This window comes from Littorina saxatilis, linkage group LG12 (genome assembly GCF_037325665.1).
Source record: "Littorina saxatilis isolate snail1 linkage group LG12, US_GU_Lsax_2.0, whole genome shotgun sequence".
In the NCBI taxonomy this organism is placed as follows: Eukaryota; Metazoa; Mollusca; class Gastropoda; order Littorinimorpha; family Littorinidae; genus Littorina; species Littorina saxatilis.
The window spans coordinates 5,191,098-5,207,801 of record NC_090256.1 but is presented as its reverse complement, the minus strand read 5'-3'; the positions used below and the strand labels follow the sequence as shown (position 1 = coordinate 5,207,801).

Genomic DNA, 16,704 nt, shown 5'->3' with positions numbered 1-16,704 from the left:
ACAAAACGCAGTATAAAATCACACCATAAAATAAGCAAAAACAGAATATTTAGTAGCACCTACCTATTTTAAACAAAATATTTTAATGTAAAATTTTATTAGAAACCAAATATTGAAATTACAGAATTGTTTTTCTATTTTATTTCGAATTTTTAATCCATTCATTTGGGTCACCGGAAGTATACAGCTGTACGCATGACGAACGCGTAGCATGACTCGATTCGGATCTCTCCGATATGAGTGAACGCGTGATTAGGCACTTCGATCTTATTCCGAGGACGCGATGGATAACTGTTGCAGAGAATGTGGAGATGATACTTTGCAAACTCAATTTCTGGCAACTGGTCTTGTGCTTGTTTGTTCGTCGTGCGGTGCTGTGTTAGATCGTGACACGGACGAAATCGAAATCGAAATCCTGCAGGACGAGGATGATTATTTTGAAGGCGACGAAGACGACGGTACATCCAATGATTCTCATGCCGTTGAAACTGACATTGGCGACAGACAAGTGCCAAGTGATAAGGGGAGTTCTAAAGTGATTCAAACAGCCCCCTTACGAGAGGTACAAACAGAAACCGTCTTGCCAGTTCTGAGCTGCAAGAGCTGCAATGGCAACACTCTCGTGTATGAGACTATCAATGACACAGAGCAGTTGGTCTGTGAAGACTGTGGCTACTTTATAGAGGAGACAGAGCTTGTTTCCACGCAAGAGTACACACCCATAGCTGGAAGCTCGACTGCTTACCAGTGGGCTCGAGCTCCGAAGCCAAAGTTTGCAAATGATGCACCATACATCGCCAAAGGAAAAGCAGAATCGGTTGAAGTAATAAAGGACATATCAGCACGTTTGAGTTTGCGACAGGAGCTGACAGACCAAGCAGTGAAAATGTTTGAGGATATTTACCCAGACAAAAAATTTAAAGGTATGTCCAATGATCTAAAAGCTACCCTTGGGGTTTGTTGTGTGTATTCTGTTGCAAAAGAAAATGGGGTGAAACTGACTCTCAAGACTATAATGCGGCTCCATGCGGCCAAAACCAAGTTGTTCACGAAGGCCCTGCGATTGATAAAGGCAATCAGTGACAAACCTGTACCATATCAGAAAATATCCACTCTTCCTGAACACATTCTGGCTTCTGGAAGATTCCCCTCTGCATTCTTAGATAAAACCAGTAAACTAATGCATGTGTGTGAGAAAGGGTTTGTGACTCAAGGCAGAGACATAGAGAATGTTATTATTGGGGTAGCACACCTCGTTTGGATCAGTGAGGACATCGGTAAGCGAAAGTCGGTGACTTTGAAACAATTTTGTTCAGATCACAACCTTCCTTACACAATTGATTGTCGCAGACTTCAAACAATAATACGCCAGCTTCTAGCAACTCTCACTAGTCATCTCCCATATCTCACAGAACCCATCCGTGTGTCAAAGGTAATTTACTATTTGAATGACATCATCAAGTATGGCCAGACAGCCATCAGCAGAGCCAGCAGGAAGGACCAAGTGTCACTACCTCAAGATGAGTGTCGGCTAACTGCAGTTTCCATAGGCTGCCAGGCACAATTAGAAGCTCTTCCAGTATTGGGACCACCGTCCATGAAGTTAAAAAGAAGGATTGCAACAGATACTGATCAGTTCAAGCTGCCTGCAGATCTTAAAGTGTCTGATCTGGACAGGGAAGATGTTCATGATTCTGAATTTTCGGACCATGAAATCTCTTCCTATCTCCTCACTTCTGAAGAGGTCGAGGTGAAACAGGACATGCTAAAAGCTGAAAAGAAGGACAAATGATGAGAAATAGCAGTGAAAGATTGCTGATTGCCGAAACAGCCATTGTGTATGACTATGAGTATGACCAGTATGACTATGAGACAAATCTGCCTCCTTTGGTCTCTTAACCTTCACCACCATGCTTCCTGGGTCATGGATGACCCAGAGTCTCACAAAACTGTCTGTATAGAACTCTAAAACTATTGGGAATTGTATATTATATTGATAGTTATATCAGTTTATGTCCACTCGTCAGGAAGCCCAGCGAATGAATCAAATACAGTAAATCAAATACCATACTTTTTATGTTGAAACCGTACACCGCCCACATTATCCGGTTTGTGTATGTCCAAAGCGTGGTTCAGTGAAGGTTAAGACAGTACATTTCACCGAGGACGATGCTGTTTACTACTGTAAGATTAAATGTGCATCCTCATTTATTTTGAAAGATTCCTTCCTTCCTCTGCCTGCTATTGAAATCACCCGGGATCTGTCCAGTCTTGTAGTTGTGTGTGTGTGCATGTGTTTTACTTTCTGGTTGTTGCTGATCATTGGTTTGCAATCTTCATGTCATTTGCAATAATGAAAATTTCAGTTTATTGTGTTTTCTGTAAGATTGGATCCTAGGGTAAGAAGAAACGGGAATGCTGGATTTGGGTAACATGATAATATAAAACATAAAACAGGGTTGGTGGGTATGTTTCTAACAACAACAAAACTCCTGTCTCTTTGCATGAAGCTGAACATCTGCAGTTTGATTATTAATTTTAATGTTTTGGATGGCGCAGGTTTCATGAGCAATGTGTATGGAGCACCAAATGTCACATTTTCTGTGATTCTTACTTTTTTTCAGAGTGAGGATAAAATGTCAGGTTATACAGAAAACACATCGCAAATTAAGTACATTTAGTCAATCTGTGGAACTCACAGAATGAAACTGAACTATATACATTTTTTTTTTCATGAAGACTAGTAAACAATAGGTTGGCCAAATTAACCCAGCGGACGAGACATGTCATTGACACATTGTCTTGGTAGCACAAGCCCAATGACTGAATGAGCTAATTTGCATTCATTAGATTTTCTTAATTTTTGGGCTTTTTTTCATTCCAGATACAGCATATATATACATGTATATTTTTGGATTCAGGAGATAATAATAAACACAAAGTTGAATCATTTTTAAATGTGTTAGCAAACATTTGAACTTCATCACAATTTTGATGAATAAACATATATTACCTTTTACATTTTCGAGCTGAAATTCAATCCCATAGTCAGGACTGAGTCAAAGAATATTTGACTAAAAATTCCATCAATTTGATTGAAAAATGAGGTCTTGGCAGTGCTTTTGTCAAAAGCCGGATATGACGTCATCAAAGTTGATTAAAAAAAAAAAACATGTCTTGGGATATCATAGATCTGGAAAACTGTAAAGTTTTATGAAGATCTGTCCGTTAGTTCTCTCAGAATCGCTCGACACATACACAGACACATATAAGCCACCACCCTTGTATTAATTCCGAGTCTATCTGAAAACATTTAGTCAAAATTTGACTAAAAAAACATTGAGTGAAAACTTGACGAAATGTAAAAATAGGATCAGTCGGGTTATCCTAATTGTGCTTTTGTGAACAAGAAACAATTGACAAGTGGCTCTATCCCCTCTCCCCCCTTTCCCCGTCGCGATATAACCTTCGTGGTTGAAAACGACGTTAAACACCAAATAAAGAAAGAAAGTTATCCTAATCCATTTTGTTATTGTTAGTGGCCTTATTTTTTCTTACTGTGTGTCAGTGATTTATTTTTAGTGTTCACTATGTCACCAGTTCCCCTGAAAGACAATTTTGACCATTTATGGTAGTTGAAAGAGTGAGTTTACACCTTATGTATTCATCAGTACGTATACGCAATGTTATTCTTTATCAGTCCCGCAGTGGGGCACTGCGGTTATGAAATTAAAAGCCCCTCCTGTTTTTGGAACCGCAGGAGCTTTCTAGTTTGCTGTTAGGTAGATTTTTGGTTCCTCTTTCCTGTCATGCTCTCTTTTTCTTCATGAATTCTTTTCTTTTTTTCTGCCTTCTTGCTCATTCACCTGTATTTTTTCCAAAAATCTCTTCTTTTGCCGCTTGTCTCGCGATTCATGTATAGTTTAATCTGTTAGTGTTCTGATGTAAGTCCAGCAGTAGATAGGTTAAGCCTATTTTAACATACTGGAAACTGGTAATCTTCCAGTAGGTATTAATTTAGTTTTACTAAAGCCTGCTGGGACACAAGTAATGGGTTAGTGCATTTGTAAACAGGAATCGCTTGACAAGTGGCCCCCTTCATCCCCCCTTTCCTCGTCCTGATATGGCTCTGCGTAGTCGGCTGGACGTTAAGCAACAAATAAACAAACAAACAAAATTCTTTATCAGGAAATTGCATATACAATGTATGAAAATGTTTACTGTGTTGAGCTTAATACTTGCCATTTGCACCCCACAGAGAAAGATTTAGTTTATTAACACGCATGTTATACAGGTATGATACTGATAGCGTGGATGAATGTTCTTGAACTGATTTTATTCAATTAGAAGTGTTCCCTTTGACAAAAAGACAAGTACAGTCTTGTAAATAAAATGCGAAGTATAACATGTTGCAGTCAGTACCATTTTAGAAGTACATGTAACTAATTTTAGCATTAATTGAGTTTAACATTAGTTTTGACTTTTGCTTGTTTTTTATGATCGTCGTTTGTGTGTCCTGGGATGGTTAATGTTTTTTTTCAATTAGTCTTGTTTTGCATAGATATATAGTACTAGTCACAGAACATGTCCCTGGAATTGGAAACTAGAAACTTGAGATTTTGTTTGGTGTTCTGTCTGATTTGATTCAAGGATAACATTGTCGCTGTAATTCACAAACCTCGTATCTAAATTTTTGCTGTTTTAAGAAAATCGATTTTGTTTGGTTATAATTCACCGCATCAAATATAACTTTAATTTATGGGTTTATAGTTTCTTTAGAACAATGCAATAGCAGTACATTTATAAATTTGTGTTAATGTCAGTTGTTACTGATATTTGATACAACAGAAAATATTGAGAGATGGGAGCTTTTCATCCAAAATAGGATCGTTTTATACTAATAGTCATCCAGAATTAGAATGTATACGAGATTTTTTTTTTCTCCGTTTGTCACCTAACCTTCAGTGGCCATATGTGACCCTCCACCACGAAATGAGTCGCATGTCACCTTTGCATGATTTTCATATTTGTACATTTTCTTAAACAAGTTAAAGAGTTTTTTATGCTCTATCCAGTGGTGAAACCCGTTTTAGAAAAGAGCTATAAGCCTGTGACTAAGGGCACCCTCACACTGTTACCAGACACTCCCCGGACTTATATCAAGCCTAGCGCAGAACCGCGCGAGGTGACATGCGACTCATTTTGTGGTGGAGGGTCACATAATTATTTCATATTTCTGAGGAAAAAAAATGTACTAAGCTAAAAATACCACAGAAGCAACCTGACATAGTTTCCGTCCAAGTGTGTCATGCAAACCTTGTAAGTTTCATCCGAGCGGTGTTTTTTTGGCGCTCCTTTCACACACATGAAGATACGAGTTTTCTTGTCAGTAACTTTTTCTCACTTTAAAAACGAGCTGGAGATACGAGCTTTTCTCACCACATGGGCAAAAAAATAAGGGACCTATTATTTTATTTCCAAAACCTCAAAAATTGAGATACGAGGTTTGTGAATGACAGCGACCACATGCTATGTCTTTACATGTGTAGGAGTGTCTTCCTTTCTGCTACTTTTGAAGCAATCGATAGCTGAAGATATAAAGGATCAGAGACTGTAGAGTACTCTACGGTCTCTGGAAGGATCTTGCATAGAGTTGCTCTGGATGAAGCATTTGCCATTTTCATGTTAGAAAAAGAGGTTATTAAAGCCTATGTTTTCACCACTGTTAAACAGCGATTCCTGGGTGCCAGAACAACATGTTTGTATAATGTTCTGTATAATATATGCATGTATGTGTTTTTGTTGTAAAAGGAGATGATATGCATACTTTTGCGCGGTGCCGAAGTGTTTACACTGTTTTTTTTAGTACAATGAACTGCTAATATTCCTCTTGACAGGGTAGGGCAAACACATTTATCTGAATGATTTTTTGCGTTTGTATACATGTGCATGTGTGTCACAGAAATTTTTGAGAGCATGACTATAGATGTTTGTGTGAGAGGAAAGACAATCAAATTAACCTTTTTCATGGAGACACGCCGTGAAGTATTTTAGATGAAATAGACAAGGGAAATAAGAACTCTCGATACCATTTAGAAAGAGCTTTGAAAAACTGTTATTTCAGGACTCTTCAGTCTTGTCTGAGGTTTTTTTCGTGATCAGAATGTTCATATACCTCGCAACTGTATTGGTTATATATCTGCAAAATGAAGACTAGAATTATGTTTGAAAGAACAGTCTTTTTATTTTATTGTTTTTGATATTACGCATGCGAATTAAATTTTGTATTTACTCTGATTACTCTTGAGTTTGGTATGCTTGCAATACAATACAATGCTCGACGTGATGTGTTGTGCCCCAAAAGACATTCTTGTGCTGTGCTCTGTGAGAGGTGTTTTCTTTGTGCTTAATATTATTTTGTTTGGACCTAGCTATTGATGTGTACATTGTTGTTAAACAGTTGTTTGTTGTATGTTTATCAGGGTTTGCTCGTGTGTGATAGGGTTCGTGTCCGTCTGTAGATGTTAGTTTCTTTGTTAGTCCTGTGTTGACAACTCTTCGACAAGCGCTTAGAACTGTACCCACGGAATACGCGCTATATAAGCTTCATATTGATTGATTGATTGAATACTGTCACGTTTCAATATATCACTCAAGGTGATTATGAACCGGTTAATTACTACTAATTAACTAACCACACCACGATCCACTCTCGCAGGCATACAATTAAATAGAGTCAACAAAAGTATAAGTTTCAGACGCCTGTTTATGTATAAACTCTCCACCTCCCTCGAGCCTTCACTCAAAATATGTTCCTTTTACGTTCTCAACACACAAAAAACCAGTGTTCACTGACAAAATGCCAGTAGTATGTAGAAAATTATAGTAACACGCTGAACCCGTGTAAATACAGTCAAATGAGAATGTTCTGTTCGAAAAGCTCTAGTTCGTGCAGGTGTCACACACCCCACGTTGTCCCTACTCCAATGAAATCATAGATACGAAAAGACAACGGTGGTCAACGGGGTGCGTACGACATGGTGCACTTAGCTTTATCTCTGCTGCTGCTGCTTAGCCGGTATGCTGGTTAGTCGGTTCGCTGGTTAGCCGGTCCGCTGGTTAGCCGGTTCGCTGGTTAGCCGGTCCGCTGGTTAGCCGGTCTCCTGGTTAGCCGGTCTCCTGGTTAGCGTAGCCCCAACAGTTCCCGCCAGAGTCAGCCGTGCCGATGTTACGGGAACGTAACGAACGAACGAAACGAACGAAGGAACGAAGGCTGCAAACAGAAAGCATCGGTGCACTAAACATGTCAGCTACCCCTCACCCACCACCTTAAAACATGTCATCTTTAAATATCTCATCGAGCACGTGGGCCTGCACAAAACTGACTTTTTACAACAACAAAACAGCCATTTTCCGTCCTTCTCTCCCTATCTGCAAAAATCATATACAGATTAGTATTTTAGCGTCACAGAGAGTAAATTATGCGCTAACCTGGAAAGAACAACAGAGAGTATTTCATTCCACAACACAGACTCATCAACAGCGTTAAATAATGATTTATTACCTCAAAAGCCTATGATTGTAACTCTCAATGGAAGCAAAGTCCGCTTCCTCCCTGGAACAGTCTCTGTTCGTCAACAGTGACCCAAAACGTCCAGAACCCCTTGTCGAATCCTTATGCGAAAGCCATCGCCGACGAAGGAAATGTGACGACTTGTCCTCAGCAAAATAACGTGGCAGAGGAAAAGGAATAACTTGTGGAAGTTCCCCTAGAGTGCCGAATATAATACTCGGTGAAAAACCATCATACTCTAGTAACTGTGTGTTAGGTCCTTCCCCTTCTGCCGCTGGGTGTCAAGTGTGTCGTCCTTGAGTCTCTGACAGACCACCTAGCCAAATACACGTGACTGACCTTGTCACCAAACCAGTCCAGCTATACACGATTCTGCCTCCCCAAGCAGGAAAAAGACACGAGAAACTCAATCCCTGCAAATCCCGTGCGCGCTGTCAGCAAAAAAAACCGTCAGCCCTATGACAGCAGAAACCCGCACTGTGAAGCTCGTGCGTTTCAAAACATCCGTGCTCGGGAGCACTGTCAGCAAAAACTGCTGTGTCCAATATCACACACAGGCGCTTTCTATCATACATTGACCCAGAACAGGCACTCCACTGAGTGACGCTTTCTTGGTCTCTGTCACCCGATCGTGACACACCTCCCCTCTTCAAGACGAAACCTCGGTTTCGCTCACAGTCACGTTCTCCTCTCCAGCCCGAGAGAGAAAGTCAGCTCCAACATTGTTGGCGCCCGGAATGACGCGTACCGTGAATTGGTACGGTTGGAGGATCAACGCCCAGCGCATAAGTCTGGCGTTCGCCAACCTTGCAACCTGAAGATATTGCAGAGGTTGATGGTCCGTCTCCAGACAGAAAGGTCGTCCTCAAGAACGAGCAACCCCTCGTTTCACCCCTGATGACTGCAACCTTCTCTGTCTTCTTGTCTTTGTTCTTCTGGTCTTTGTTCTTCTCCCCGTAGGCTGTCCTCTCTATGTAGGCGCGCAGCAGGTTGGCGTGGTACAGGCGTGCTTTCCCGTGCATCATGATCCTGTAGTCGTTCTGGCCCACCCTCGCTGTCACCTCAAAAGGTCCTTGCCACTGCAGTTGTAGCTTGTTGTGTTTGACAGGTAGAAGTAGCAACACCCGTTCTCCAATCTTGAAGCTGCGCGGCCGTGCCTTGCGGTCGAATCCTCGCGCGTAACGCTGTGCTGCTCTTCCCAGGTTCTCTTGAGCCAGTTTGCAGGTCTCTTCAATCCTGTTCCTGAGTTCTACGATGTAGGTCGCCGTCGTCTGCACCTCCTCGTCAGCTTCTTCGTCCGTCCAAGCTTGACGCAGGATAGCCATGGGACCGCGTACCTGTCTGCCGTACAACAACTCAAATGGGGAAAAACCCAAGCTCTCCTGAGGAACCTCGCGGTATGCAAAAAGCAATGCTGGGATGTACCTGTCCCACGTGCGTGGTTTCTCCTGAGCTAGTTTCCTCAGCATGGTCTTCAAGGTGCCATTGAACCTTTCCACCAGTCCGTTGCACTGAGCATGGTAAGGAGTGGTGAAGTGCTGCTCCAGTGATAGCAGTCGTGCTGCCTCCGCCATCACTCCTCCCGTGAACTGCGTGCCTCTGTCGGTGAGTACCTCTGATGGAATTCCCAGCCGGGACCACATAGTAACCAGAGCCTCAGCTACTCGCGTGGCTTCAATCGATTTCAGAGGGATCGCCTCTGGGTATCGAGTAGCGTAGTCCACCATGGTCAAAATGTATCTGTTTCCGTCCTCAGACGCAGGCAAGATGGGCCCGATGATGTCCACTGCCACCCGACGAAAGGGTTCGTCGATGAGCGGCATCTTCTCTAAGGGGACCTTCCTCACCCTTCCTTTGGCAACCACCTTCTGGCACTTATCGCAGGACGCACAGAAACGTCGGACATCCGTGCAGATGCCTGGCCAGTAAAAGTGGCGCCAGACACGATCCGTGGTCTTCTTGGTACCAAGATGACCTCCCAGAATCGAGTCGTGTGCCGTTGCCATGACACCCTCGCGAAACTCGCGAGGCACGACAACCTGTTTGAATGCACCTTCCTTGTTGCTGAACTCACGGTAGAGCAACTTCTTGTCCCTGAGGAACCTTGACCTCCCATGCTTCCCGCTCAGCTTCACCTTCCCCGACTTCGCGTGCTCCCGAGGAGTAGCTAAGGTCGGGTCAGAATCCTGAGCCTTCGCGAGAAGCGCGGGGGTCACGTTCCCCAGGGCAGCTCGTGCAGCAGGTAGGGGTTTGAGAGGTTTGTCCTCTCGCTCCGCCTGTGCCCGCGTGAGCACTGAAATGACGTCGGGAGACCGATAAACGGGAACCTCCCTGGTGACGCCGTCCACAAACTGAACCCGGTTTCCAATGAGCAAGTCGCATGGAGGATCGTCCATGACGACGGCCACAATGGTCCCCGTGAACAACGGGGTTACGACCTTGATCACTGCCGTGTTCAAATCGTAAGCGTGAGATGCCTCGGCCATTCTCACCCTGATGCTGTCTCCTGTGTAGGCCATAGCTGGAACTAGACTCGCCCGAACCACTATCATGTCTGCTCCTGTGTCCCGCAGACCCTCGCCCTTCACTCCGTTAACGTAGACGTTGCAGTGGGGCTGGAAATGTTTCCTGGAGCACGGAACGCAGAGTTGTGGGATGGTGCATGAGCTCGTGACGTCCCTGAACTCCTCACTGCCAACAAAGTGAACGCCCTTCTGGTCAGCCTGTCTCTTGTGGCAGTCCTTCTTCACGTGGCCCCGCTTGTTGCAGTAGTAACACTGGATGTCAGATCTGGAACTCGATCCCTTGTGTCCCTGATCGTCCTTCCCGTCCTTGGGTCCTGAAGAACCCGAATTTCCCGTTTTTCCTGGCCGTGAGCCTGAAGATTTGCCGGAGATCGCCTGGGCGTCCTCGTGCACTCTGATCCAGTCGGCTGCCTCCTGAGTAGTCTTTGGCTGGTGCTCCTGCACGAAGGTCACCACCTCAGGTCGCAGGCTGGACATCAGTTGTTCCATGACTATGAGGTCGGCAAGGTCGTTGACGGTCCAGTCCTTTTCGGCCATCTCCACCCAGCGCCGCAGGTAGAGGTTAAGGCGTGCCACAAACTGATGACTCAGCTCGCCGCTCAGTCTCTTGCTGTTACGCAGACGTCGTCTGTAGGCTTCCGCAGTCAGGTTAAAGCGCTGGAGTAACGCCTTCTTAAGTGCCTGATAGTCTCTCGCCTCGTCGTCCTCCAAAGCGTTGTAGAGCTGCAATGCGCGTCCTTTCAAGCAGGTGCTAAGGCGGCTAGCCCACGTGGCCTCTTCCCACTTCTGGTCAGATGCAATGCGCTCAAACCGGCGTAAAAAGTCGTCGAGCTCGTCCTTGTCATCGTCGAACGTCGGCAGTCTCGTACGGTCGGCAACAAATGTCGGCGCGCTAGCCTGAGTAAGCGTACCCTTCTCGGCCTGTAGCCTAGCTAGTTCTAGCTGGTGTTCGCGATCCGCCTGCTCTTTCTCTTTCCGTTCCTGTCTGTCACGCTCGGCCTGTCGTTCCCTTTCTTGTCTGTCAAGTTCGTCTTTCTTTTCCTGTCTGTCTCGTTCGGCCTGTCGTTCCCTTTCTTGTCTGTCAAGTTCGTCCTTCTTGTCCTGTCTGTCACGTTCGTCTTTCCTTTCCTGTCTGTCTCGTTCAACCTGTCGTTCCCTTTCTTGTCTGTCAAGTTCGTCTTTCTTGTCCTGTCGGTCACGTTCTTCTTTTCTTGTCAGTCGCTCAAATTCTTCCTTGCGCTCTACTTCTAAGCGTTTTAGAACGCTTCGGGCTCTAACGCGTGCGTCTCGCTCAGTCGGTTGCTCGCTCCCAGGAGTCTCGAAAGTTATTCTCCTCGTAGGAGATCCCCCTGTAGCCATGGTTAGTTTTAGCAAAGCTTTATCGCAAAAGTAAGTCTAACGCAGCTATAGCTAGAACCCGCGGTGATGAAATGGATACAAAAATCCAGCAACCGGAAAATGCAGAAGAAAAATCCAAACGGTGTAGAACAAATCGCGTAGCCTACTTTATCGGCTGCTTTCTGCGGTGAAACAAAGTGTTTCCCACAGCCGTGGCCTACTTTATCGGCTGCTTTTTGCGGTGAAACAGAGTGTTTCCCACAGCCTTGGTTAGGACAGAAGTCCTCGGACCCTTCCCCCCCAAAATTCCAACAAAGTCAAAATATGGAGAAAAATCCAAGTAAAACAAGACTATAGAAATGTAACCTGTTACAGAATGCGAAACAACAATGTAGAGAAAACTGAGTAAAACGAATAACGAATCCGCTAACCCCGCTCAGCTCTCTGCAACGGAAAACTCAACGTACAACAACAAAGATTCACAAACAAAGGAAAGGGAAGTAATCACAGTTAGCGCATACAATAACTCACAAATTACAATTTACATTTCCTGCAAGATGTGAATCGCTTAAGGTGTGGTATATGATCAAAACTATACAAAAAAGGGTAGCACCAAGCAGAAAATAAGTCGAGCACTGACGAGATTATCTGCTCTTAGTTATCCTTAATTGGTGGGTCTTTATCAGTTGGAAATTAACTGAGTAGATCCCGGCTTGGCCCCCACGTGTCACGTTTCAATATATCACTCAAGGTGATTATGAACCGGTTAATTACTACTAATTAACTAACCACACCACGATCCACTCTCGCAGGCATACAATTAAATAGAGTCAACAAAAGTATAAGTTTCAGACGCCTGTTTATGTATAAACTCTCCACCTCCCTCGAGCCTTCACTCAAAATATGTTCCTTTTACGTTCTCAACACACAAAAAAACCAGTGTTCACTGACAAAATGCCAGTAGTATGTAGAAAATTATAGTAACACGCTGAACCCGTGTAAATACAGTCAAATGAGAATGTTCTGTTCGAAAAGCTCTAGTTCGTGCAGGTGTCACACACCCCACGTTGTCCCTACTCCAATGAAATCATAGATACGAAAAGACAACGGTGGTCAACGGGGTGCGTACGACATGGTGCACTTAGCTTTATCTCTGCTGCTGCTGCTTAGCCGGTATGCTGGTTAGTCGGTTCGCTGGTTAGCCGGTCCGCTGGTTAGCCGGTTCGCTGGTTAGCCGGTCCGCTGGTTAGCCGGTCTCCTGGTTAGCCGGTCTCCTGGTTAGCGTAGCCCCAACAGTTCCCGCCAGAGTCAGCCGTGCCGATGTTACGGGAACGTAACGAACGAACGAAACGAACGAAGGAACGAAGGCTGCAAACAGAAAGCATCGGTGCACTAAACATGTCAGCTACCCCTCACCCACCACCTTAAAACATGTCATCTTTAAATATCTCATCGAGCACGTGGGCCTGCACAAAACTGACTTTTTACAACAACAAAACAGCCATTTTCCGTCCTTCTCTCCCTATCTGCAAAAATCATATACAGATTAGTATTTTAGCGTCACAGAGAGTAAATTATGCGCTAACCTGGAAAGAACAACAGAGAGTATTTCATTCCACAACACAGACTCATCAACAGCGTTAAATAATGATTTATTACCTCAAAAGCCTATGATTGTAACTCTCAATGGAAGCAAAGTCCGCTTCCTCCCTGGAACAGTCTCTGTTCGTCAACAGTGACCCAAAACGTCCAGAACCCCTTGTCGAATCCTTATGCGAAAGCCATCGCCGACGAAGGAAATGTGACGACTTGTCCTCAGCAAAATAACGTGGCAGAGGAAAAGGAATAACTTGTGGAAGTTCCCCTAGAGTGCCGAATATAATACTCGGTGAAAAACCATCATACTCTAGTAACTGTGTGTTAGGTCCTTCCCCTTCTGCCGCTGGGTGTCAAGTGTGTCGTCCTTGAGTCTCTGACAGACCACCTAGCCAAATACACGTGACTGACCTTGTCACCAAACCAGTCCAGCTATACACGATTCTGCCTCCCCAAGCAGGAAAAAGACACGAGAAACTCAATCCCTGCAAATCCCGTGCGCGCTGTCAGCAAAAAAAACCGTCAGCCCTATGACAGCAGAAACCCGCACTGTGAAGCTCGTGCGTTTCAAAACATCCGTGCTCGGGAGCACTGTCAGCAAAAACTGCTGTGTCCAATATCACACACAGGCGCTTTCTATCATACATTGACCCAGAACAGGCACTCCACTGAGTGACGCTTTCTTGGTCTCTGTCACCCGATCGTGACAAATACAATCAGTAAAATATGATACAATACAATGTAATTATGTGAGTGTGGATTACAAACAGAATTTCTTCACTTGCAAAGTGTAAACAAAGTAAGATGTCAATCTCATGCATCAAGCAGGAAATTTGGAATTGATGAAGGAAATAGGGTTACAGTTAAGTGTTTCTTGTATAGAATATAGTCCATTTTTGTACAGATTTTAGTCAAGCAGTATGAAAGAAATGTTAAGTCCTTTGTACTGGAAACTTGCATTCTCCCAGTAAGGTAATATATTGTACTACGTTGCAAGCCCCTGGAGCAAATTTTTGATTAGTGCTTTTGTGAACAATCAATCAATCAATCAATCGCGCGTATTCCGTGGGTACAGTTCTAAGCGCAGGGATTTTTTTAGATTTTTTTTAATGCAATTTATATTGCGCACATATTCAAGGCGCAGGGATTTATTTATGCCGTGTCGGTGTGAGATGGAATTTTTTTACAGGCATTACATCACGCATTCACATCGGCCAGCAGATCGCAGCCATTTCGGCGCATATCCTGCTTTTCACGGCCTATTATTCCAAGTCACACGGGTATTTTGGTGGACATTTTTTTTATCTATGCCTGTACAATTTTGCCAGGAAAGACCCTTTTGTCAATCGTGGGATCTTTAACGTACACACCCCCAATGTAGTGTACACGAAGGGACCTCGGTTTTTCGTCTCATCCAAAAGACCAGCACTTGAACCCACCACCTAGGTTAGGAAAGGGGGGAGAAAATTGCTATTGCTAACGCCCTGACCCAGGGTTGAACTCACAACCTCTCGCTTCCGGGCGCAAGTGCGTTACCACTCGGCCACCCAGAACAAGAAACAATTGACAAGTGGCTCTATCCCATCTCCCCCCTTCGCGATATAACCTTCGTGGTTGAAAACGACGTCAAACACCAAATAAAGAAAGCATATTCTGATTATTTGGTGGATTTTTGAATTCAAGACTTACGTTTTTGTCGGTTCGATTTTAAAGGAACCCTAATCTGAGTGGCCATCATTGACATAACAGCGACAGAACTTACTTGGCGTGCGACGACTGTGACTTTCCGCTCAAAGCACAGTGCTACTGCACAGCCGAATAGAGGAGAAGTTCACGTGAATATTCTGCAGTTCTTTTGACTGAGAACGAACCAGAAGATATCCCACAACATGACGGAAACAGATTTTACTTTATTTTTAATTTTTAAATCTTTCAACTTAAAAAACTTGAACAAAGTTTTGTGAAAACGGAGCGAGAATGGGAAGAAGGGGCCTAGCTCTTGTGATCATTTTAAAACGAATGTTTTCGCGCACCGGCTGTATCTAAAAACAAAAATGTTGTATACACAAGCTCAATCAAGAGATTTACAAAGCAAATCTCAAAAATAATTCTTGATGATGCTAAGATGAAGAAACATAAGACAAAGAAAAAGAAAAACACCCCCTGCCCAAAACAACAACAAAAACAACACAAAACAAACAAACAAACAACAACAACGATGACGATAATAATAACAAGAAATTCCTACGAGGTAGGAAAAACACCCCCGTCAAAGGGAAATAACCTCAGTTGGTGGCAGTGACTGAGTGAGAATGGTTATTTCCCTTTGACCATGAAGATGTCCCTCTATAAATCCTTGTATAATTTTAATCCACCAATAACTCCCTAATCGTGTGTTTGACTGGTCCCAATTTTTGTAAGGACCGTCTCAGGAATGTATAGAACCTGTTCACCAAGTTTGGTGACGATCGGTCCGTTCATTCTTGAGATCTATATGCGAACACAAACAAACAAACACATCGAGCGAAACCTATACACACCCCTATACCGGGGGTGTAATAATATGCATTTGATGTACATAAAAATAACAATCTAAGCGGTGCGAGGAAGTTTAAGTTAGACTAATAAGTGCACAAAGAAAAGACCAAGGGGAGGTTATTCAAACGACTGTCCGACCAGCCACACCTATCTCGTTTTCTTGGCGTATCAGCACAGAAGACAGCGCAAAGCAGTGGCCGAATGATCGATAGAGAAACGACTATTCTCACCCGAAGTCTTCGGCACACGCCCAACCTTGGCATTCCAGAATTTCCCTGCCGCTACAAATCCACCCGACTATCGGAGTCGGCCGCATTCCGCTGTTCACTGATTGTTGATGGACTGTGGGCGGGGTGGGAGGGGGGGGGGGGGGGGGGGGGGGGGGGGGCGGGCAAGTATAATGTTCTTTCCCGCTTGAGTGCTTTCCATTCTCTGTTGTGTGTGTGTTATCATTATGAAAAAAAATTTAAACAAATTACGAACTCCAAAATTCATGAACTGAAACGGCACATCATTAACCCAGGAGGTTGTACGAGAGTGCTCAAGTCCAGTCGAACAAAGTTATCCGAACTTTGCTAAGTACCGTCCCGTGAAACCTTCTTACTTAACTTAGCAAAAGGTATAGATACGCGCCGTGGTGCTTCGATCGACTGGCAAATGCCAGGTGCTTTAATGCAACCTCCTGTGATCATTAATGACATTTCAAAATCAGTAGCAGCGGCCAGCCTGGCTGACTAAGAAAGACGGTCAAAGCAGTCACAAAAGACCACCCAAGCCTAAAGCCCGAATCTGCCCGCGCGAACACTTCGCGAAGTCATTTTACCGAAAATTCAGCACTCGCTCACTCACGCACACACATACTGACCGACTGACTTGCTTACTTTTTATTTAGTCGGTTTGCTGTTGAATTACCAAAACACCGTTGTAAACTGCTCATAAAACAGGCGGCATTTAAGGCCCTGTCGGATATAGACCACAGACACAATCTCTGTTTTGATACCGGTTCCAGATTAGTACCAGTCTTCTAAATCTTGTACCTACTGTGTTAGTTGACAGTCCGTGTGAAAATATTGGGCAGACCTTGCAATGGTGTAGGTTCAACAGATAACAGGTCCATTTATCTGTTTTCTTTCA

The 16,704-nt window shown here is 44.0% G+C and overlaps 1 protein-coding gene across 1 annotated transcript; it reads left to right on the top strand.

The window, feature by feature from the left end:
• Window positions 1-180: 180 nt before the first annotated feature.
• LOC138981117 (transcription factor IIIB 50 kDa subunit-like) lies at window positions 181-6,297 on the top strand. Its single transcript, XM_070353953.1, has one exon. It carries the CDS (start codon window positions 284-286, stop codon window positions 1,790-1,792), a length of 1,509 nt encoding a protein of 502 aa, XP_070210054.1. The 5' UTR covers window positions 181-283; the 3' UTR covers window positions 1,793-6,297.
• Window positions 6,298-16,704: the final 10,407 nt, after the last annotated feature.

Bases quoted from the DNA above. Each gene is read 5' to 3' on its own strand.
- LOC138981117 (XM_070353953.1), top strand. From the start codon at position 284: ATGGATAACTGTTGCAGAGAATGTGGAGATGATACTTTGCAAACTCAA.